Source organism: Protopterus annectens, chromosome 17.part0 (genome assembly GCF_019279795.1).
Source record: "Protopterus annectens isolate FY-2018-M chromosome 17.part0, PAN1.0, whole genome shotgun sequence".
Taxonomy (NCBI): domain Eukaryota; kingdom Metazoa; phylum Chordata; order Ceratodontiformes; family Protopteridae; genus Protopterus; species Protopterus annectens.
In genome coordinates, this window is record NC_056751.1 from 39779745 (window position 1) to 39805740 (window position 25996).

The 25996-nt window shown below is 41.0% G+C and overlaps 1 protein-coding gene across 1 annotated transcript in view; it reads right to left on the minus strand.

Annotated features, from left to right (window-relative positions):
- WDFY3 (WD repeat and FYVE domain containing 3) overlaps positions 1 to 25996 on the minus strand; it is a 5086165-nt gene that overhangs the window by 3352222 nt on the left and 1707947 nt on the right. Inside the window, exon 10 of the mRNA XM_044059488.1 lies at positions 6052 to 6153. Coding sequence (XP_043915423.1) covers positions 6052 to 6153 — 102 coding nt within the window. The remainder of the gene's footprint in view (positions 1 to 6051; positions 6154 to 25996) is intronic.

The following is a 25996-nucleotide window of genomic DNA, read 5'->3' on the forward strand; positions in this document are numbered from 1 at the left end:
CTTAGCCCCTTTGGGACCCTGGGAGATGGTCTCTGGATCAGCAACAGGGCTTTTATACAGGAATTTGTGGGAGTCAGGCACTCTATAGTATCTGTCAGGTTTGGGTGGAGCAGGAGGCAGAGAATCTGGGTTCAAACTGGATTCTAAGTAAACATCATCCACAATGTCTAAAACTGGTGGGATGGCAAGAGCTGTGCTGGGGGAGTAAAAGAAACTCTCTGAGCCTTTTCTTTGAGTCAGAGTAGTTCTGACCTTCCCAGTGAAAATGTTCCCTCATAGTGTGTAAAGTTTCCCCAAAGCAGTAGTCTTCAGGAGGAGAAGCTGAGGGAATAGAATCCTCAGCATCAGAGTCTTCATAAGGGGAGAAGGAATATTCTTGGTCCTCAGAGGAGCCTGAGGAAATAGACATTTGTTCAGAGGAGGCATAATCTTCCTCTTGTCTAGGCGTTTTGTCGGGTGGGGGCTGGGAACCCCTGATTAAAGAGATCAAATCTTCAGCCATTTTGAGCATCTGTTTCTTAGGCATGGAGCCTTGAACTGGAGGCTGAAGTGCAGTCTTTTTAGGTTTAGTAGGAGTCTTAGTCTTAGGATACGTTTTTATGGTGAGCGTCATCGGTCTGAAGACGCCTTCAGAAACCGAAGGTGTTTCTGCAGCACCGACATCTTTATTGGCAATGTCGTCGGTAGGGGCAAAACAAAATGGCTGAGTCAGCCTAGTACTCTCCGCCAAAAGCTCCGAAGCGGTCTCGGGTTCCACAACTGCGGTAGTCAGGGGCTGCGTTGGAGCCTCACTGAAGACCGGTGAACCGGAGACCGGACCAGCCGAGGCCTTGGAGTCTGGCCTGGGTCTAGGCTGCCTGTCCTTGCGTTTTTTGTGCACGCCGGTAGTCGGTTGCTCCGATGGCATAGTGTAGTTAAATTTTCTACCGAAGTAGTGTCGTGTGAAATCAAAGCGTCTTTTTATAGTGCACTTATTAAACCTAGCACAGAAACGACAGCCAGTGACGTTGTGGTCTGGGCCTAGGCAAGGTATGCAGTAAGAATGAAAATCCTTATGAGGTATTTGCTTCCCACAAGAAATACAATTGTTAACTTTTTCTGACATCGGTCTGAGGCAAGAAAAATTTCCCCAACGGGGTACTTAGCTTTATTGAAGACTTCGGATCTGAAATTCGACTTCGAAAATCTCAGGAGTCGGCCGACCGGCACTTGCGAATTGGTTCTGCTTTGGGCACCGCGCGGCAAGAAAGACTGAAGAAAATGGCGTTGGATGCATTATTTATACCCCTGGCGCACTGACGTCAGGGAAGAAGCGACAGAAACCGACGCCGGACCAAGACTTTGGAATTCTGGCCGACTGCGGGACCGCCTGACGACAGGATAACCCAAGTGTGATGACTGCAGCAGGGTAACACGATGAACATCTGTGACTCAATGAAATGGACCATAAGGTTAATGTTGAAAACAAAAGCTACGGTAATAAATCAGCCTTCTTTGGAGTTGCTGAAAAATATTCCAGCATTTTGAGTATGAGTAAGGTAAAATACACTGTAGTTTGTCTTGTAGATAAACTGAACCAATCAGTAAAAATACAAAACTTTTACAAAGTGAAACATTTTATATTTAGAAAGATCACAGAATAAACACAACCATATGTTTATTTCTCCATAGTTTTGTGTGCAGCTCAAATATTTCTGGTACAGTCAACAAAGGGGTTTCTGGCTATTGCGAAGCGATGATCAAAAACCAATACTATTCCAAACGAATAGGCAGAAAAGGAACACCAAAACAATAAAACTCCACCAAGACTTGTAGGAGCAAAGACAAAATGCAGGATTAGCGTTAAAAGTATTTATTCTTCGCTTTCGTCTATAGAAGATTTCACAAAACTTCTGAGAAGCCTTTTATAGACAAAAGCGAACAATAAATACTTTTTTCTGAGAAGTATTTGATAGACGAAACTGAAGAATAAATACTTCTAATACTAATCCTGCAGTTGGTCTTTGTTCCTACAAGTCTTAGTGGAGTTTTATTGTTTTGTTGTGAAGAGATGGTCCTCTCTATTTATATGACATAGGGCAAACCCAAGAACAGTGTGCAAAAAACTGATGCTACCAAAAAAGTAAGGTAGATTAGGAGTTCCTGACTACTACAATTAAACAGCCACTGCTTTAAAATAGTATTACGTACTATATATCCCTTGGTTTATGGCAAGATTGACGGACTTAACAATGGAAAAGGAAAGAGGTCAACACAGTTTAAATATTTTTAGACACTGGACTGAGCAGATAGCTGGGGAAGAGGACAAAACTTGCTTAAAAAATAATAACTGCTTAATGTGAAGGGGGATACTTATACAGCCAATTCATTCATACTGTAGTTAAGAATGAATACCGATTGGATATAAGAAAGTAGAGTAGATGCAGGAAAATTACTTCTTGGAGATTGCAGAAGTATTAACAGAAGTAGGTGCCATTATTTGATATTGGTTAAGAATCTGGACTGGGAAGAGGGGCTGGTAACCGGTGTTCCACGCCAGAGGTCAACTCCTCGCTGGTCAGATCCGACCACAAGCTAATCACCCTAGACATCTATATCCCACCCCCACCCTCCATTAAGACCACCATCAAAAACTACTCCAAAGCCAACTTCATGCTTCTTAAGACAGAAGTGACAAACTTCACGACACCCATGCAAACAGAAAATAGAGGTACGACTGCTGAATCTTACACAAATGCACTGTATAAGCAGAAACATGAGTGCATGGATCATGCCATCCCCAACAGAACCAAGACACTATCCTCCAAAAAAAGAAAGCCAATCTGGTGGTCCCCTGCCATAAACTAACTCTACAACAGAAGGAAGAAGCTGTTGCAAAAAAAAAAGAGTAAAATCCCAAGCAACTCCCTGGTCAGCTTCAGCAAGAAGCGGAGATCCCTCATAAAATCCTCCAAAGCCAGTTATGAAAATAAAACTGTCACTGATTCCAAAGACAACCACAAAGCATTTTACAGCTATGTCAAGAATCTCAATGGCAACACTCAGATCTGCTCTGAACTAAAGCACAATGGCACAAAAAATACAGAACCAACTGATATTGCTAACATCCTGGCAGATAGGTTCAGTGCTAACTTTACCCACCTCTCATCCTCAAAAAGGGCCCCATCTTAATACCAGAAGAATGCAAAGCCCCTGTAATCATGGATGAACAAGTAAAGACCGCAATCTCCAAAGCCAAGAACACAGCATCCATGGGACCAGACAACATCCCAGGCTGCGTACTGTACGAACTACAAAACGTACTGGCACCCCAACTAAGTGTCATGTTCAATCATAGGCTAACCTCAGGTTATGGGCCTACTGAATGGCGCACAGCGATGGTTATCCCACTCCACAAAGGGGGTGCCACCACGGACCCCAGAAACTACTGCCCCATTAGCCTGACGAGCCTGGTCTGCAAGGTCATGGAACGTATCATCTTGGAGCTTATAAACAAAGACATAGGTAACCTCCAAACCCTGGAACCCACTCAGTTTGGGTTTGTAAAAGGTAGATTATGTCTACTAAACCTGAATAACTTCTCTGAAGCAGTCACTAGAGCCGTAGATGAGGGCAAGGTAGTACACACATCCTATCTTGACCACGCCAAGGCTTTTGATACCATCCTCCACTCTGGAATTATAGATAAACTCACTAAACTGGGCATAAATCCCTATGTCACAAGATGGGTGGCCAATTGGCTCACTGACAGAATCCACACAGTAAAAGTAGCAGACTCCAAGTCCATCTTCAGACCAGTGACGTGTAGAGTACCACAGGGTTCAGTCCTGGGTCCTCTCCTGTTCGGCATCTACTTCTCTGAAGTACAGGCCAACACAGAAGGTCTTTGGCTAATAAAGTTCATAGATGACTGCAAACTGGGAGCCGTAAGAGAATCACCTAATGATGTAGACATTCTACAAAAGGGCCTCAGAGAGACAGATGCTTGGTGTCAAAGTCATGGCCTCAAGCTCAATGCCAAGAAGTGCACTGTCATCCCCTCTGGGAAAAACTTGGTACCCATGAACTACCACACTGGTGGTAGCTCACTAAACACTGAAAGCGTGATAAGAGACTTCGAGACATAGGTGGATATTAGTCTCTCCTTTGATAACCACATCGCCGCAGTAGTCAGGAAATCCCTCTACGTGGCACACCTCATCACAAAAGGATTCTCCTCTAGAAAAAAGGAGGTCATTGTTCCTCTCTACTCATCCCTCATCAGACCCATTATAGAGTACAATGCCCCATTTTCTCACAAGACACTTACAACTGGAAAGGCCACAGAAATACCTCACTAAGAGGATTACCGGCCTCAAACAGATGCCATACGCAGACCGTCTCAAAACCTCCAGCTCTACTCCATCGCATATCGCCTACTCAGAGGAGATCTCTGCCTAACATACAAAGCTTTGTCATACCCAGAGCTGTTGGACATGCTTCACTTAAAGAAATCCCAATCTTTCTGAATCACATGCTCCAGGGAACTAAACCTTGTCACCACAATAAACAAAACATGCTGGAGGGATAGATTCCTGTCCCAGAGACTTCCCATACTCTGGAATAAACTACCCATTCATGTCAAGCCAAGGTCCTCATTACCCCTCTAAGAAAAATCTTGACCACTGGATGGGAAATAGAAAATTCACCCCAGGGATCACTTCTGCGGCACTGCTTGACAGGGACACAGGAAAATGATTTTCTTGGGTGGCGAAAGCCAGGGAACCTTTTTGGCTAGGCGTATATAAGCCCCAGGGCCGATAGCCTGGTACCTATCTATGAACCTATAAAGTACAAGTTAACCATCTCACATGCAATTCCAAAATAAAGCACTCAGAAAAAGACGTGTTAGAAGAGGCAAACAAGAGTTGACTCCAACTAACAAATTAGTTTGGTCAATGTTAAAACTTAAGAGAAATGGGCTACTAATATATACCAAATATTATTAGACATGTATGAACCAATACTACAACACAAAGAGACGGCAACTGACAACACAGATGGAAATCGGACAACACAGATGTTAATAATGGATGCACAGACACTGGTCATGGTGTACAGCCTAGAAGATTTTGTACATTTGTATGAAGTTGTCTTCATACAATTTTTTTTTTTACTCCAGCAAAATTGTAGCTGAAGCTTTCCAATGCAAATAGTATATGATGGAGATGTACTAAGGAATATTTATACAAGTTTTCTAGCACTTCGACATCTGCAAATACCACAGCTGTTAATTACTGAATTAGTGCAACAATATCAGCACATGCACTTAGGTTACTGAGTGTAGTACTATTAGTAGCAAAGAAGGCAGCGACTAAACACTGAAAAGCAACAAGTCCAAGATTTGAAGATATGATGAGCATCCATGCAGAGTTAGTAACAAAAAAGCAGTGACAGGTAAATCTACACGTAGATTTTGGAACCACTGGTTATCTCAGTATCAATAATTAGATGGACATGACTAAATCTGAAACATTATCCATATAGTGGACAGGATAAGAAAAGATGTGGATGAAGACCAGGAAGAGAGCAGAAAAAAGACAAAACAGATTTAAGAGAGAAAAAATAGCTGGTTATTGTTCTTTATTTTAGAACGCTGTTAGATATACTGAATATGAGGATACCACCTGTATAAATACCTAAAAGATAGATGCATGTTGTATAACATATTTAAAGTTCTGCAATGCAAGAGACTTCTACTAATAATGTTGAAGATATTTTCAGAAAACATGAACTATGTAAATTCTAACGATAAAAACATAATTAAGGAATCTATGAATGATGTGTGGCCAAAGAATACTTAATATCTAGCAAAACAAAAGGGAGCACATCAGCAGTTTAAGTACTTGTATTAATGACAACACAATTGCTGTTACACTTTTACTAGAGGTCAATGCTCATATCACTGCATTTGGTTTGTCCAAATCATCATTATCAGTATGGTATATATTGGTAAGTCCAAATGTAAATTGTTAAAACTTTATAAAATGTGAACATAGGGAATATATCCACCTGCATTGCTGTTGGATCCTTGAAGCAGTACTGTCAGAGTCTCCATCACTAACAAAGACAGATGTTTTTGGTCCTCTACTGAACTACAGTTTTTTTGATCACCTGCAAAGAAATGGTAAATTCTGAATATATTCAGCTCTTACCTTCAGCAATCAACTCTCAACTATTTTCTAAAAAAAGAAACAGAAGTAATATATGCTTGCCTCTAAACATCAATTCTAAAAAGAATTAAACATTGCTTAAATGTAAAACACTTGAAAACAATATAATTTTGAGATTCTGTGTACATTTAATTTTGGACGGTGTGAGGATAGAATCATGGGAAATAATTTTTTGTCAAAGAAAATAAACATTTTTTATCTCTCTCTTTTTTTTTTTTTTTTTTGGTTTTACAACCAAAAATAATACATTTCTGAATATTATCCCATGGCATTGTATCTGGGAAATTACACTACTCTGATACCCTACAGGTGGTACACAAAACACTTCACTTTTAGAAACATCGGATGAGCAATAGAGCAACAGCAAACACTGAGGGGAACCTTCTTGTAGCATACGATAATGTAAAAAAGCCAAAATAATAGGCTCTGTTCCACAGGAACAGTTTCATCAGTAAAAACAAAGTAGACATTTTTTGGCTGTACAGTGCATCATTCCTAGTACAAGATGCCTGAAAATCAGGAATTCCAGAATCTTATTACTGTTCTCCATTTTTGACAAAATGATACAATGAATGAAGATCTAAAATCTTCATCAAAAACCACAGAACTGCTTTCAAGGAATTCAAACTGAGCTATCTAGAATATAGAGGACCATGAGCCACAAAGAATTATGATCACATGGATGCCAAGATTCTATGTCTCAAACACATAATAAGCCAGTTATTCAGCAGCCCAAACATAATTCTTTGAAGTGCATGGAGCTTTTTCTTCTCCAATTACTACGAGTTACAGGGAGAAAAATGCTAAGCATTTTGCTGGCTATCAAAGCTATAAATTACTTGGTGAGCATAGTCAAAAAGACAGTTAACAGTCTCATATGTTTACACTCACCTTTCCATACCTCTCAACTCTCCAGATTTTTGACTTAGATGTTTTGTCTGTTCCTCATTAAAATCTTGTTTTTGGACAAATTACTGAGGACTGAAATCACTAAATAATGACACATATTGGAGTTTCAGACTCTGTATCCTTCTGAAAAATGCAGGCGAGCACACACCCTGTTATCCTAGCTACTTTCTAGGTTTACAAGAGGAACATTACCAGTATGGCAGCAGGCAGAAACAATTTTTTTTTTAACTTTATTTTACTTATTGTGCCACTTTCTTTGCTGATCTGTATTGGCAGATCTAACTGTCTAGTCTGAGACTTTGTTAATATCAGATCTTGTGCTACAGTAACACTTAACTGATTCGTCTTTTTTCTGTATATCAGAATTTAGTCACCATGCCCCATGCACTACAAATAATTTAAGCATGGTTAAGAGTAACAAGATAGGAATAACAGAACCTATGGCAGGAAGCTCACTAGGGCATATAGAACAACAGTCATCTTGTCTGCCCTCTTTCTGTGTTGAACCTACATGTGAAGCAATGCAATGTCAAGATCATAATGCTCTGGTGCATAGATTAATGTTCCAGACTGACACTAATTTGCAGTACAGCATTATGAGATGTTTCACTGTTGAAAAGTCATATTTTGGATGAAACATTAACACAAGGTCCCAGTTACCCAAGTTGGTGGTAGCTCAGGAGGATGTAAAAGATATGTCAATCACAAAAAGGGGTGTTTTAGTAAAACTGTTAACTAACTCATAGACATTAACATAAAAAAGCAAAAAAAAATCCAAAGCAAAAATTCACATACATACATTCAGTGAAACGCAAATAAAATGCATAGTAACCATTTCCAAAATTGTATAAAAATCAAAATACATTCAATACCTCAATTATCATTCCAGTTTGTTATACAAAAATACAGCACTTCGTACTTCCAAGATGGGTGGACATTGATCAAAACATTGATTAGAGGCCTCCCAGAGTGAAAACTGAAAATCAAGAAAAATTCTTTGTTTTATATAATTAAACGTATGAAGTGCAGTCGTGGTGGGTGGAACATATTCTTTATTTAAAAAAAAATCTAGTAAAAGTAATCAACCACTCCATTTCTCCTCTACATGGGGCCATCTCACTTGATTCAGTGCCACTCTCCTACCTTCTTTGATAGTCATGCTGGACTTTCACAGGTCTTCTCACACAAATCATCCACTTTTCTGATGGACTCCTCTTGCCTTCTTCCTGTCTGTCCCAAATCGTCATCAGACTGTCTTCCGATTTACTGCACATTTGCCTGAACTTTCTCTGCAACTGGTGCTACTTTGCCTTCTGCTCTGATGGCCTCATTTCTTCATCTGTGGCACAGTGCGCATCCTACCACCTGTCTCAATCACTTCAACTCCATCACATTTAGCTTCCTCAACTGCTCTGCCTTTATTGCCTAAGTTTTTGTAACACACAGTAGTACTCGCCTCACCATTGTTTTACACATCTTACATTTCAGCTTCTTTGGCATTCTGCTGTCATACACTACCTCTGACACACTGTAACAGTTGGCTGCTGCCACTCTGATGCTAGCTTTTTATTTCCTCATTCAGAGTTTCCTTCTCCTCAACAACTCCTCCCAGATATTTGAAGCTATTAATTTGTTCTACTATTTTTCCTTCTATCTCAGTTCTCAGGTTCATCTGATTTCCCCAGTTGTCTTATATGTACTCAGTTGCATCCTATATGCCTTTAGTTTTGCATCAGCTCCCCATCCTTCAGTGAAGTTCTTGCTTAGTCTGCCTATAATGTCACATCATTTTAATAAAGCAAATTTGGCATTCTGTCTCCCTTGATCTGTTTGAATAAAAGTGCTTCAGGGCTGAACTCCACCATAAGCTCCACACCAACAGTTTTTGTATAAAAACAACTTTATTCCAAATCCATTTAGCTCCAAAGGTCCCTTGATCTGTTTGCTAATGTAGTCAATCACCAGTATGAATAGCAGTGGGCTCATAGATGAACCCTGCTTCATACCCACTTCCACTGGGATCCCCTCTGTGAAAATGAACACTGTTCTTACTTGAGTCACTGGACCCTTGTACAAACCCTGCATTAATTCTCCCAATGTTTCTGGGACTTCAAACTACCTCAGGACTACCCTAAACAGCTATCTTGGGACCTTGTCAAAGGCTTTCTCCAAATCTAGGAATGCCCAAGTTGGACTATTTCCTCACCTCTAGAGTTTTCTCAACTATCTGCCTTAATGCAAACATTTGGTCATTGAGCTGTATCTTGATCGGAATCCAAAATGGTAACTTCCCATCTAACTTTCTACTGCTACTTTGCATATTTATTTACCGATCACCTTCTCTAGAACTTTCATGCAGTGGGACAGAAGTTTGTTACCTCGGTACTACCCACAGTTGTGGATGTTCCCCTTTGTTCTTGTACACTGATACTAGTATGCGTATTCTCCAGTCATCTGGGATATGCCTTTATTTCCATACTGCTACAGGTACCCTCAAGAGCTATCTCTCCAGTCTTACACAACATCTTGATCATATCTGCTACGGTTTCATCTGAGCCTACTGCTTTCCCTGACTTCATTTTTCTAAGTAATTTTCTTGCTTCTTCCAGGATGGGCTCCTCCTCTTCTTTCATCGTATGCTGTTTCAGGGGCAGTACATCTTCTGTGGGGTTTACTTCATTCAGAAGCTTATCAAAGTACCCATTCCATCTGTGTTTCATGCACAGTGCTGTTGAGCAGGTTGTTGCTAGCATCCCTTATGAAGGATGTCTGACTATCTTCTTTATACTTCAGTCTTTGCCTTGCAACCCAAGAGAGTTTCCGCCTACCATCTACAGAGTTGGTCAATTTCTAGAAGCTGGTAGAGTGTCTCTGATGCCTTGTTCTTTGCTGTTGCAACCCCTTTCTTAGCCTCTTTGTTAGTTAACCAGTATTCCTTCTTAGCCTGGTCCATCTTTACTCTCTTACACTTTTTATTGCGCTCCTCGTTTCTTTTGATGATTTCCTGGACTTATGAATTCCATCACCAGCTTTCCTTATGTACTTTATTTCCATAGCTGGCTCAACAAAACAATCAATCTGAGTAAAATTTGGTTATTGGCTGGTAATTTCACTGCCTGGATGCCAACAAAGAAGAAATTTGAGGAAAGAAAGAGAAAATCAATTAGGAAAAAAAAAACTGCCAAGTGTAGATTCATAGATTGTTACTAGGCTAATGACCTAGGCGGCCTGTCTAAGCCTAAGCAAATTTTCCAGAAAGAATAATGATGCCTGGCATCCTAATTGGACAGTGAGGGCCAGGCATTTATAAGCTACCTCTGATCATAAAGGACATGGGTGCCAGGCCTGGTGTAAATTTTCTATTCCCCATCCACTGGTCTAGGTTGCACTTAAAACTGGCGAATAAAAAAACTCAGCTTCACATGGATGAAAAACCTATTCCATACGAGGGGCAGTCTCTGGGACACACATCTGTCTCTCCAGTATGTTCTGTTTAAGTCACAAAGTTCAGGTCTCCAGACCTAGTATTTGTGGTACTGTTTGCAGTGGCAGCTGGTGACTTCAAATCAAAGGGGGTCTGCAGGAGATAGCTGAATGGGTGGGGTCAATGGGAAGGGGTGCAGCCAGTTAGAAAGGGGAGGAGCTATGCTCAAAACCACAAAAAAGTACAGTTTTGTACCTACCATAAATGTAGATGTTCGAGGATCTCCATTGCTGCAGTCCTTACATATGGGTAGTCCGCTGTCCACAATCGGCCCGAATACCAAAGGGCTAGAACTGGCGTCGGTCATCGGCCGAGACGCCAGTACAAATGCGCATGACCGACGCCATATCCTCAGTCTTTCTTGCCTCAGACGTCAGAATGCAAAAAACACCACCCAAAACCCAACCTAAAAAAGAAAAAGGGGGAAGGAGGGAGGTTGGACTGCAGCAATGGAGATCCTCGAACAGCTACATTTTTGGTAGGTACAAAACTGTACTATGTTCTTCGTCTCCCATTGCTGCAGTCCTTACATATGGGTAGAATCCCATAGCAACGGAAAAAAGGGAGGCTGGCTAACTAAATAGCATTAGGAGCTGCTAACATGCCCTGTAAGATTGCAGTGGCAAACCCAGCCCTAGACCTAGAATAAAGAGGTAAATGATAATGCTTTGTAAAGGTATGTACAGAACTCCAAGTAGCTGCCTCTAGAATGTCTTTAGTAGCTACCCCTCTCAAAAAGGCAGTAGAGGTGGCCGTAGCCCTTGTAGAATGAGGCCTGATCCCAGCTGGAACATCCTTTCCATGATGAGAGTAACAAAAAGCAATACAATGGCCAATCCACTTGGAAATAGTTTGTTTGAGACAGCTTTCCTTGTGAAGTCAAAGCAAAAGAAACAAATAATTGTTGAGATCTTCTGAACTCTTTGGTTCTGCTCAAATAATACCTTAACTGCCTATGTACATCCAAAGAATGCAAAACTTTTTCCCCTTTATTTTTGGGGTTAGCATAAAAAGTAGGCAAATGTATAGATTGGTTCAATGCCACATTAGAAATCACTTTAGGCATAAAAGTAGGATTAGTGCGTAAGGAAACTCTGTCCTTGTGAAAAATCAGAAAAGGTTCCACTGCCATGAGGGCCTGTAATTCAGATACCCTTCTAGCAGAAGTAACAGCCAACAAAAAAGCAGTCTTCCAAGACAAGAACTTCAATTCAGCTGTAGCTGCAGGTTCAAAAGGAGGCAGAGTCAGCTTTTCTAAAACAAAATTAAGATCCCAGGCAGGAGTAGGAGCTCTGGGGTCTTATATTCTTTGCCCCTCTAAGAAACTGTTTAACCAATGGATGCGAAAACAAAGGAGGGTCACAATCATAGTGAGCAGAAATAGCTGCAGCATGCACTTTTACAGAAGAGAAGGACAAACCCTTGTCCAATAAAACAGTCAAATATTGCAATGTACAACTCAAATTAGGCAATTTGACATCAAAGCCTTTAGCTGAACCCCAAAGAAAAAATCTCTTCCATTTATCAGCATAAACCTTTCGAGTACTAGGTCGCCTGGCTTCCAAAATAACATCCAAAACTTGTTGAGGGAGCTGAAGGCCCTCCTTCTTTAAAACAGAATGTGCCAAGCTGTCAGGTGTAGGGATTTCACCCTGACATTGAGAAAATGATTGCTTTCCTGAGACAATAAGTGAGGAATCTGTGGTAATGGCCAAGGTGTCCCATGAATTAAGCTCCTCAACAGAGGGTACCAATGTTGACGAGGCCAATCCGGTGCTATAAGGATCATGCAAGGTTTGTCCCTCCTGACTTTCAACAGTACCTTTGGAAGAAGAGGCAAAGGAGAAAAAGCATACGCGTGAAGGTTGCTCCAACTGAAGGATAGTGCATCTATTTTCCAGGCTTTTGGATGAAACAGCCTTGTGCAAAACAGAGGCAGTTGGAAATTCAGAGGAGAAGCGAACAGATCTATGTCTGGAGTTCCCCAAGCCATGGTCAACTGAAGAAATACCTGAGGGTCCAACTTCCATTCGTGAGGATCCACAATCTGTCTGCTCAGAACATCTGCTAAAGAATTTTGTGCTCCTGGCAGAAACTGTGCTCGAAGAGTGATGTGCAGATTTAAAGCAGTTTCCCATAACAGCATTGCTTGTCTGCAAAGAGGGTAAGAATGAGTTCCCCTGCTTGTTGATGTACCACATGACAGTTGTGTTGTCTGTTTGAATCAACACCAGTCCTGGTTGAAGTAGGTCCTTGAATGCTTCCAAAGCAAATTGAACTGCCAGCATCTCTTTCATATTGATATGCAAGTGAAGTAGCTCTGGGGCCAAAGGTCTTGAATCCATTTTCCTTTGAAATGAGCTCCCCAGGCTGACTCCGGCGTCTGTCGTTAATATCTGACTTGCCTCTGGTTGGGTCACAGAGAGTCCCTTGTTTAGGTGACATTCCTGAGCCCACCACACAAATTCTTTCTGAATGCAAGGTAGAATCAATGACAGTGTCCAAATCGGCTGTGTTGAGTCGCTTTTGAGATACCATTGTAGCTTCCTCATATGCAGTTTGGCATTGGGAAGTACTAGAATGCAAGATGCCATGAACCCCAAGGCTTGAAGGACTGTCCTTGCAGTCAGCCTGGACATTACTGATAGCTGTTGGAAGTATAGGTGAAGATTTCTTTGTTTGTCCGGGGTAAGAAATGCCATCTGAGCAGCTGTATTCAGTCTTACACCCAGAAAACACATCTCTTGTGAGGGTACTAGACTGGACTTTATTTCGTTCACAGAATACCCTAGGCATCTTAAAACTGTCATTACATACTGTAGATGTTGAAGAAGTTCGTGCTTGCCTTGAGCCAGAATCAAACAGTCGTCCAGATAAGGATAAATTTGAATTCCTTTTAGTCTGAGAAAAGCTATTACTGGAGCCAGGACTTTTGTGAATACCCTGGGCAGTAGACAAGCCAAAGGGCAATGCAGAGAACTGATAATGCAAATTCCCATTCAAATCTCAGGAATTTCCAACTGGGCCTGATAGGAATGTGAAGATAGGCCTCTTTGAGATCCAAAGTCACCATCCAGTGATCTCTGCCCAGCATAGGTAACAGCTGTTGTAGTGTTAACATCTTGAATTTTGGAATTTCCAGAAAGGTGTTTAGAATGGACAAATCCAAAATTGGTCTCCAAGTATTTCCTTTCTTTGGCACTAAGAAAAGACGGAATAAAACCCTGTGCCTCTTTCGAAGGAACTTCCTGTATTGCTCCCAACTGAAGCAGAGAAGAAATTTGTGCCTGTGCTTCCAGTCTTTGCTGATGAGGCACATCTGGCATACCTTTGAAAGGAGGGAATGTGTGAAAATAAAATTTGTAGCCTCGATTTATTATGTCCAATACCCATTTGTCTTGGGTAACCAAATGCCAATTCCTTTTGAAAAGTCCCAGTTTTCCTCCTAGAGGGGTTGCCAGCAAAGCAGAGTCCGGCAGCTGAAGACACAGGTCATTGGGTCTGTTTCCGAAAGGACTGACCCCTGCCCTCCCCAGCAGAAGGGGTAGAAGAACTCAAAGACCTAGAAGTAACAGGGCCCTGAGAGGAAGCCCTACCTCTACCTTGCTTCGACCTGCCCCTAGATTGAAAATCCGAAGAGGGAAAGACCATCCCTTAGTAGGCCAATTCCTACTGAACTTAGGGGGCTGAACCTGTAAAAAGTCCTTAACTGTCTGCATAGACTTAGCTTTATCCTCCATTTTTTTCAAAACTGATTCTACTGGAGGGCCAAAAAGAACATCAGATTGCAGAGGAGCATCCATAATTCGAGCCTTAACATGCTCTGACAAGGTCTGATCTTTAAGCCAGGCATGCCTGCGAACAACTGAACTAGTAGCAGCCACCCTGGAAGAAGCTTGTAAAGCATCAAAACCACACTGCAAAGAATGCTTACCAACCTGGTCTGAAGCATGCACTAAATCCTGAAGCTCCTTACAGTCAATACCTTCAGCTAAAGCATCTACTTTACATTTCAATTGTCCCAGCAAATAATTTTGATACCTGAGCATATGAAACTGACAATTTAAAGCTCTCATAGCCAAAGTAGAAGAGGTATACAGTTTTTTACCCCACCTATCCAGGGCCCTAGCATCCTTGTCCAGAGGAACTGGATTCTTAACCACAGAAGTACTTGTGAGCTTCCGGAACCCTGTAGTATCTATCTGGTTTAACCGGGGCAGGAGGCAGAGAATCTGGGTTAAGGGCAGCCTCAGAAAATACATCCTGAACAACATCCAGTACAGGGGGAATAGCCAATGGCCTATTGCTGAGGCAAAAACAAGAATTCTCTTAGCCTTTTACGAGAATCAGAATAATCCTGGTCTTCCCATTTGAAATGTTCCCTCATGGAATGCAAAGTCTCAGAGAAAGAAAAATCTTCTGGAGGGGACGCAGAGGGAGTAGTGTCCTCAGCCTCCGAATCAGAATAGGGAGGGAAATCCTGAAGTTCTTCCACAGAGGAATCTGACTCATTGGAAGACTGAACCAAACCCTCCAACTCTGTCTCTACCCTGGGCCTCTTCTCAGGGGGGGGGGCATAGAACCCCTAATTAAAGTAATCAAATCTTCAGCCATCTTTAACATGTGCTTCCTAAAAGCTGGACCCTGGGGACTAGCACCAGCAGGGGCAGACTTAGACTTAGAATGGCTTTTGCTTTGAGAAGGTGGAAGCCTAACTACCCTATGAGGGGAGGGAACCACCGACACCTGAGAAGCACCCTCAGCCTGGCCTAACACAGGAGAAGCCACATCCTGTAGTAACAAAGGCTCCCCTTGAGACTCAGGTAAACTTTCAGAAGGAGCCGCTGAAGTAGTCGGTGGTTCTACAGAACCGGCGTCCGCGACTCATCCTGTTTGGACCGCAAAGACCTCTCTTTGCGTTTCTTAGAAGAACCAGGCGTCGGAGAATCCGACGGCATGCGTTTACCAAACACGAGCCTAGCACAGTCCAACCGACGTTTAATAGTACGCTTGTTAAAAGTAGCACAAAAGCGACACCCAACAACGTCGTGCTCAGGCCCTAAACAAGGGATACAGAGTGAATGGTAATCCCTATGAGGAATCTGTTTCCCACAAGTCATACAGTTACTAACTTATTCTGACGTCCGTCAATACTGAGGCAAGAAAAGACAAAAGTGTCCCCAATGGGGTACTTAGCCCAACTTGGTCTCGGTCTGAAACTCGAAAACTGACAATTCCAGACGCAGCTTCTGCTTAGGACGCAAGAAAGACTGAGGATATGGCGTCGGTCATGCGCATTTGTACTGCGTCAGTCTCGGATGACGGTTCTAGCCCTTTGGTATTCGGGCCGATTGTGGACAGCGGACTACCCATATGTAAGGACTGCAGCAATGGGAGACGAAAAACATCTAACTTTAATTAAATATGCTGGCCTGGGTGCCAAACCCTCATTATGAGAGTCCAATCAAGACAAATGAAGTATAAAAGAATAAAAATATTTCAATGCATTGGCTGCATGACAGCTTACTTAATATCTAGATGGAAACAAAAAGGTTGTGAGGCATGAAAAAACAAATTACTTTTTAAATACATTACTGGAATGCCAGTCAAAACCAAGTATAAGAAAAACACGCAGCATTCAACTCAAACCGCTTCACCTTGCACTGCAGTTCTAATTATAATTTATATTCAGCTTTATTAAACTACCAAGTAACATGCTGAAAGTAGCAATCTGTGATGCCCCCACTTGTAAAAATGTTTCTTATCCAAAAAAGACCTGCTGCCTGACAACTATCTACTTGTCTCATTGGGAAAACATGATCAAAGTAAAAAATGAAAAGAAAACAAGAAACAAGCTCAAGATACACTGCTTAAAGGATTACTGTACAGGTTATGGACCACACATGAATGGCATTCTGTTTAGTTTACGGGTAAAGCCCTCAGAGATCACTGGAAGTCTCCAACAAGTGTAATGAGCTTCTTAAAATAATGTAATCCTGTCCTTTATTACAAATACTGTCATATGTATTTCAATACCAAACGCTTACACATTATCTAGTTAAGTATTCTCTGCATGGCAACAACAGAAAGGCTTTCAATGTTGGCAATTCTTTAACAGTATGCTTATTAAAGCTTACTTGATGGTCATTAAAGCATTGCTACTTAAAACACAAAGCAACAGGCACTTTGAGTAATAAGCATAAACCAACAGTACAAAAATATGACAGAAACCAGACCATTCTGCAAAATCAAGAACAGATGAAAAGCCGCTGTAGTACTTGTGTCTACCTTGGATGGGGGGATACCCTGCACATTTACACTGCATAACTGCTCCTTGCCTTGATTGGACACATCCAGAGTCACTACATGGGGGAGTGGGGTGCAACAAGTATGTCACAATTTAAAATGTCTCTGGCTGACTGTGATGGCCCTCACACATTTGTCATACCTCTCACCCTCAGAGCAAGAAATCTGGACAAAGCCATACACAGAAGTGGGAGAAAGGCCCAAAAATAAGGACAATTTTTAAATATTGCTCTTATAAACTTAGAAAGATAATAGAATAGTAGGTCTTGCATTAGTATGAATTTTCTGAAGGGTATGAAATCTGAAACTGAAATGTCTGTCATTATTTTCTAACTTCAGTCTTTAATGATTTGCCACTAATTTGCCAAAAAAACCCCCCCACAATTTTATGAAAAATGGACCAAAAATGTGATGCAAAAAGATAAAATAGCCACACAATACAGCTGGGAACCTGTCAAAAAAGGGACACTTTTTTAATATTAGTATTGCTAACTTGAGCAGCTGACAAAATAAAAGAATCTACATGCATTTCTGAAATAAAAGTGTTCTATAACTCTGATTATTACATTTATTTCTTAATTGTAAACTATCCATGTTTTCTTCCAAAATTGCTATTTTGCGGAGGGATTATTAGGGGAAGAGCAACATTTTGAGCCAAATCCGGGGACAGTTGAGAGGTTTGGCTATGCCTAATTCTATCAAGCAATTTACTTGCATGTACCTCTCAACCTGTTAATGCAATAAATCTGGACAAGGCCAAATATATTGGGGGGACATATAAACAGTACTAAAAATTGCTCTTGTATAAACTAAGACAGTTGATAGAATAACAGGTCTTACTTTAGCATGCATTTTTCTGAAGGTTATGAAGTCTGAAACTCAGTGTGTCATTATATAGTGACTTAATTCCTAAATGATTTTCCAGAAAACCAAATTTTATGAGGAACAAACCAAAAATAAGAAGCAAAAATCTATTCATTCTGTGAAAATCTGGACAGTTGGGAGGTATAGTTCAGCTGGGGCTGTCCGAGCTTGCAGCCCTTCCCCCTCACAAAATCATGGTCGAATGGAGCCCTCCCCCCTGCAGCCATTCCAATGATCCATTACTTGGCTATTTCACTCCATTTACCATAAACACTAATGTGCATACTGCTTTACTTCTATGATGATTTGGATTTCATTTGAAAGTTTTATTTTGCATTTTACAGCACAAACACTAAGACATCTATTAAACAAAGCAATGCAGTCTCACAATGAAAACAAGCTTAGCATTAAAACTTCTCTGCCCTTGAAACTCACATTCAATGAAACAGCATTGAAACCCACATTCAAAGAAAATACATTTTGCCAGTGGCAGATAAAGATCAACTTTGGGCTGTTTTCAAATCATAGGCCCCTTGCACATGAAACATACATGTGCTCTTTGATACACCTTCCTGATTGTACTAAATTATATTCCTTGTACAATACAGTACAGTTATTAGACGGCATTTTAAATGTATTGTTTTGAACATTTTTCCAGTAAACAATGAAACAAAATGCATGCACCAATGACAAAAGTACCCAATTCAGAACATTTCCATCATAAAAGTCTACTCAAACATTCTACAGTCCACCAGTATCAGTAAATATGCACAATCTCTGAAGTAGTAAAAGTCATCTAAATAATTCCACATTAAAGAAATCTGTAACAATGAAGAGGTTGCTGCTAGCGAACAACTTTATATGTCATTGTTTATTCATCTACAAATCAAGTGCCTGTTACCCTTGAGGAATAAACTGCCTATGTTGCATGCATTAAAAAAATGATAAGCTAGTAATATCACAATAGGGACTGTATGGCAAACTGATAACAGGTTCATAGTTACTACTCTAGGTATCTTTGCCAAAAAGGACTGCAGCATCCACCCACTTTACAACACAGTACAGTATCAGCAATGCATCTATCTACTGTGGGAGTAGAACCCACAGCCTTCTGCATCAAATGCAAGTACACTACCTGTTGTGGTATTAACAATGCAAGCAGACTCAGAATAAGCAGCACTAAAGTTTTGTTCCCCTGCAGCCCTCAGCTCCTTGTAAAATCTACTTGACACGCAGTTGTATCTCTGAATTTTGCAGCACAAGAAATCTGGAAAAAGCCGACATTTATTGGGGGGGGGGGGACAAAAGCCCAAAAAACAGGGACACATTTTAAACACTGCTTGTATAATGTTGGAAAGTTGCTAGAATAAAATGATGTGTTACCACGATACATTTCACCAACACGTCTTTAACCCAGGGGACCCTGTGCAAAACAGTCAAAGAAACATGCCACTATGCCAAAGCTGTTTTGTGAAAGACAGGAAGACGAACTTAAATGGCTACCATTTAGTGAATTCAGTTCTCACCATAGCTGTCAACCTCTTGGCACAAAACACCTGAACAAAGCCAATAATGGGGGAATACAGCCCCCAAATATATTCAGTGAATTCAGTTCTCACTATAGCTCTCAAACTCTTAGCAAAAAAACATGTGGACAAAGCCAGTAATGGGGAGAATACAGCCCCCAAACATTCAATTAATTCAGTTCTCACCACAGATAACTCCCAGCCTTAGCACAAAATACCTGGGCGAAGCCAATAATGGGGGAATACAGTCCCAAAAATAGGGACAAATTTCAAATATCCAGGTTATAAACTTAGACAACTGCTAGAATAAACAGTTGTGTGTTACCGTGTACTTTCTGAAGAATATGAAGTCTGAAATTCAAATGCCTGTTATTTTTAAACATTTAACCAGGAAACTAGTCTGACTTGGAACAAACGACCAATTTCAGCAGAGCAGGGAGAAATGCCAGACACATCTTTGTAAGATGGGAGGACATGCAGACACCACACAGAAGGCACCCCAGCCAAGAATCAAACCAGAAAACCTGTAGCTGTTAGGCAGCAATGCTACCAGTACACCACTGCACTACAGACTTTGCAAGGAAAAATGTAGATACAAAAACCACAGATTTTATGAGGAACAGAACAAATATGAGGCAAAAATCTACAATTTTTTTTTAGAAATGATGGTGGACAGGGAATTCAGGTTCTTGTCACCTGCATCCAAGGTACAGGGTTCAAGCCTGAGTATCTCTACCCACCACCATTTGTTCTCTCTAGCCACCAGTATATAGTAACTGGGGCATTACACACACATGCGCGCACACACACACACACCCTTTGTCCAGCAGTATAAAAGCCCAAAATCCAGCCAGCGATATAAAGCCTTCACCTACCAGCTGTAAAAGCCCAAAATCCAGCCAGTGACCGAACGAACACCTACCCAGTTTCACGAAGCAATCCAAATCCAGCCAGCGACCAAACGAAGCAAGCCCACAATCCAAATCCTGAAGCCTTTATCCAGCAGTAATCCACAAACGAAGTCCGCGCAATGAAAGTCCCGCGAGAGCAGCTCAGTCCTCCTCATTGGTCCTGCCTGCAGCTGAAGCAGTCCGGAGCTCCTCTGTTCTGTGCGGTCGTCACCACACAGATTCCTGGGTATGTCACAGCAATGATTGCTGGGTACCTCTTTGTCCATATCTGGACTGCTGATAAAGGCAGTCTGAGTTCTCTCGTGTGTCCGTGCATGCGCAGAGGAGTCGGGACTCGTGATTTTTTTTTTCTTCTTCTGTTTTTGTTTTACAGATTTTTCTTTTGTTTTTTCTAGGTGGGAGGCTGCAGTCCGGCAGTCCGATAGCACGAGCCGCCCCTGACTGTTTGACTTACAAATATGCAGGAGATTCATAAGTGAGGGGTTTGCGGATGCCCTGTAAGCCAGGTGTAAATCACCTCTCAGCAATCTATAGCAGACTAAGTACAGGGAAAGAGCGTTAAGGCAGTCTGCATAAGGCAGGTTTGTAGTGCCTTGTATTCTTTTTTAAGAACCTCTGAGGTAGCTCTAATTGCTGCATATCCTTGGTCAGGTATATGCCAAAGTGAGCACTGCACTCTATGATTGGTTTGATAAGGGCACAGTACACTGGGATAATGACTTCTTTATATATAGACGTCATGCACTTACTTATAAGTTGTGCAACATTAAAGGATTTCTTTACCACTATGGCCATGTGGTGGTTGAAAGTAAGGATGTCTACATGTGTACCCAGATGCCTGAGTACTGGGTCAAGTCTTACGGGTGTATTATCAACATAGTAATTAGCCAGGATGGTTGACTTCCCAAAGAGTACAATTATGCATTTACTAGCATTGAATTTAAGTCCACAACTTTAGCACCACTTGTTAATCAGACATGGGTCTTCTGCTAGTGTTTGAAGAGGAGTCGATGATAACCACCAGCTTGCAATAATCTGCAAACTTAGTCAGCCATAAACCATTAGAGTCTGCTTCCATTTCAGACAGACAAACAAAAAGGAGCGGGTGCAGTACCAAGCCTTGGGAGACTCAGCTAGTGACTGCCCTCGTGATAAAGGTGGCCTCACCTATTTTAATCTCATGGGTCCTAACATTGAGCCAGTTGGCTATAAAGCAGGTGCTAAAAGGATTTACACCTAAATTAGTGAGCTTGTCTATAATAGCTAAAGGGGGGCAAAAGCCTTGGCAAGGTAAGCTGTGAGAACAGTCTTGCCTTCATCTAATGCTTTGGTGACCCTCTCAAAAAAGTCCATCAGATTTAATAGGCATGACCTTCCTTTAACAAAGCCAAACTGTGATGGGTCCAGCATTTGCAGGTTACCTATGTCTTCATTTATCATGTCCACGATGATTCTTTCTAAAGCGTTACATACGTGGCTGGTCAGTCTTCTGTGCCTGTAGTTACCCAGACCAATGGTTGGACCTCCTTTTTGCAGAGAATGACTGCAGCCGTCTTCAATTCTTTAGGCACAAAATCTGACTGTTGGTTCCGAGTGAAAACTGATTCAAGTGGACTAGAGAGGTCATGTTTCATGCCATTTATTAAGCAACTCAGGATGTTATTGCAGCCTACTAATACAATGTTTTTGGCCTTGGAAAGTGCATTGATTACCTGTTTCCTAGTAAAGGTGTGTGTGTGCGTGGGGGGGTTGTGTTATGTGATATTTCCTTTGGAGTATTATGGGGGGAGTGGGGGAGAAATCTGTGCTGAACCAAAAGGTTGGCAATGATCTCCGGTTCAGTATGGCTGATGCCATTTACAGTAAGTTCTGTGCATTGTTGTGTATTTGCCTGAGGTTACGGGCATAGTTTTCTGAAATATTAATTAATCTTCTTAACTGCCTGTTTTAGATTGATCAGAGAGCTTTTAGTATGTATGGCTCTGTTCCTCCTACGCTTAGCAAAGATTTTTTTCTTTTGTTGTATAACTGACTAATACTGTGATTCCATCAGGGTGGCTTGTCTTTTCAGTTTGTCTTATTCTTAATATGAGAGGGCACCAGACGTTCAGCAAAAAGCAGTTTAACTTTCAGCTTTCATACGGGAGATGGCTTCTAGTAATTTAGGGGGAAAATAAGTCAATGCAGTCAGAAGTGCTAAAAATAAGTGAGACACTGAATCTGATGATGGTAAAGTACTTTTTTTAGTAGCAATGTTTTCAGGGTCTACAACGCAAGAAAGTAAGAAAGGTTGGATAGAAGCAAAGTAATACAATTTTGTGGTCTAGAGATGCTGGGGTGAGGGTATGAAAACGTACTAATCATGTTAAATGTAGAATTAAGATTACAGTGTTCCCTGTTTTTAAAGAGATCGATACCTTGATCAATGTCCTTGTACGAAGTCATAAGCCAGGGTTTTGGAAAAAAGTTCAATGATGAAAAGGCATATAAATGGTAGTATCTGCAAAATCATTAGCTATTTTCCCATTAGGAAAAGCTATAGGAGACAAAGTCTACAGGTACAAGCAATTAATCAATGAGTGGGCTGAACAATGTCTGCAGAGTGAATTGTACAGTTAATATGTACATGTACTCTGGCAAGCAGTTCAGTGAAAAATAAATGAAGTCTGAAACTGGATGGATGTGAGTAAGATATACACATAGCTGTATCCCAACAGCATTAGCATTTTAATGAATTTAATATAACAGTGCATAATTTAGTTTATTTACCTAAAGGTAGCAAATGCACTTTTGATTAGGGCTAAAAGTTAATGTTTACTAAAAACAAGCAAGCTGTTTTTCACATCTGAGATGGAAAAAGAGATCAGAAAAGTATAGATAACATTAAGTGTCATTACACTTGAGCATGGGCAACCTTAATTTTATATAAGGGAATACCCTGTGGGTGCAGCAATCGATTTAGAGCAATTGCTAACTAGAGGGGCAAACTTCATGTTTTTTAAAACGTACACATTTCTGTATCTTTGTTGAAGGGTAGGAGGATATGAGTGTTCTGAAAAACTATTTAATATTTTCTCTGAGCATTTTCATTGAAGCAAAAAGTCTTGAAAATGTGACTTGGGTTCAAATGGAGATGAGAAAAAGCAGCTCCATGAGACATCATCCTGTCAATGTGTGCATGTAAGCAAAAAGTTGGAAATATTAACTGAAAAGAGCTGTCATATATAATAGGGGGAGAGTAATAACTTTTTATCGTAATGGTTACCCTGTCCACATGATCATATAATATAAATGGCCTTACAGGTACAGACAAAAAGCACAGTACCAAATTATATTCAGTAGTGTAGGGGGGCAAATAGCAATACTGTAGGAGACTCATTTGGCTAGAAATGACAACGTGAATTTGACAAAGGATTTCAAGGAAGATATTAAGCAGAATACCAGGGATAAAGGAAAAGGGCAGTAATAATACTGACTGCTACAGGGTCTCCAATAGTGACAGAACAGGAAAAAAAGACAATAATGATGAATTTGTAGCAGTAAGGGCTTACTAACAAGGGATGAGGATTAATCTGACTAACAATATTACACCTAAAAATGCTATTATGGAGCTTAAGAAAACTCTGAAAGAAATAATGATTTTTTTTTTTTTAGCAGGGAGTATTACTTACGGGTAGGGAATGGACCTGATTTGCAATAGTTAGGAAATATTAGGGGGACCTAGAAGAGAAAATATGACAAGTGGGGGTAGATTTTTGAAAAATATATGACAATATTTGGTATGGAAGATGTGAATTCAGTGTAGTAAGAACTCAAGAAAAAATTTAAACATTATTCCCCAAATTACAATAACTAGGCTACAATGGAGAGAAATTATGCTTCACAAGCCGCAGTGGTGCAGTGGTAGTGTTGTTGCTTCACAGCAAGAGGTTCTCCCATTCGATTCTCGGCTGGAGCACCTTCTGTGTGGAGTCTGCATGTCCTCCCCACTGTCGAGTGGCGTTCGAAAGACATGCGTAGAATGGGCGTGCCTTCGCTGAAGGTTTGGTTCAAGCTGGCACCTCAGCACCCATAAAAAAATCTATTGCCAATCATTAGCGGACCGGAGTTCTGCTGTGGCAACCCCTAACCGGGAAAAGCCGAAAGAAGAAGAAGGATATTATGTATTTATTTGAAGGCCTGGACATGCATACTACAGCTACAATGGCTCAGGTACAAACAACTAAGATCAAGATGCAGGGCAATGAATTAAACATAAGACATTGCTATCTTCTTACTTATTTGATAAACAGTGAGGAATTTAAGGAACAGGTGATGAAAATGATAAAGTTGTTATGTACTTACCATAACGTTCCATGTGAGTTGTTCATCTCGCCTTCATTCTTTACTGATGGGTTCGGAGCCAATCCCTCGGCTCCGAGTCGGCCTATTGCAAAGCGTGTGGTCTTCAAATTGCTCGAGGCCAAGTCCCTATCCCATGATGCACCTAGAGTTACCTCAGACCTTGTTTGCTGCGTATAACAATACCACGTCATTCTATCACACCCAAGAAAAGGTATAGAAAGATTGAGCAACCAAGATGGAGCCAGCATCTCGGTCATCTAAAAGCCTAGGAGGGGATAGGAGGGAGGGACGCAAGAATGAAGGCGAGATGAACAACTCACATGGAACGTTATGGTAAGTACATAACTTCTTTATGTGAAGTTGTTCTATCTCGCCGTTCATTCTTTACTGATGGGTAGCGTCCCAAGCACCATCAACCTCGGGTGGCTCACAGGAGTATATTTCTCAGGACCGTGGATCCAAAGGAGGCCCTGTCAACTTTGCAATGAGTGATAAAGGTATGAGGTTTTGACCAAGTGGCTGCTGTGCAAATGTTATCAATAGGATGTCTGGCAGAAAAAGCAGTGGATGTAGAAACAGCTCTGTTTGAATGGGCTTTAATTTTATGCTGTAAGGGCATATTGGCAGCTGAATAAGCAAAGGTGATACAATCAGATAACCATTTAGACAGAGTTGTTTTAGCCACTGGCCTATCCTTCTTGGAATCTGAAAATGAAACAAAAAGCTGGTAAGTTTTCCTGAAATCTTTTGTTCTATCCAAATAAAATCTCAGCTGTCGGTGAACATCCAGTTTGTGAAGCATGTACTCTAGATTGTTGGAATGGTTGGGGAAGAAAACTAGCAAATCAATAATTTGGTTGAGATTAGTTTCAGTGCAAACTTTGGGCAAGAAAGAGGGGTTTGTTCAAAGTGAAACCGTCAGCATGGAAAATCAAATAAGGAGGCTTGATGGACAAGGCTTGAAGCTCCGACACACTGCAGGCGGAAGTAAAAGATGGTTTTCCATGACAAACATTTGAGGTCACATGAAGCTGGCTGAAATGGTGGAAGAATTATGCAGGAAAGCATACAATTTAGATTCTATGGAGAATAGGGAGATCTCATAGGTGGTCTAATATGAAAGGTCCCTTTGAGAAAGGCTTTGGAAAATTTGTGTGACATAATATTCAATCCTTCAAATCCCAGATGAAAATTAGAAATGGCAGCCAGTTGAACACTGACTGTTGCTGCTGCAGCTCCTTTATTGAATATCATGGTTAAGAATTCTAGAATAGAGGCCATAGGGGCTTGGTAAGGAACAATATTGTTTTTAGAAGCCCATAGAGAAAATTATTTCCATTTGCTGAAGTAAAGCTTCTTCGTAGAGGATTTATGAGAGGATAGGAGAATTTGCTTTGTCTCACTGGAAAGGTTATGGAATCTGGCTATGATGGGAATTGG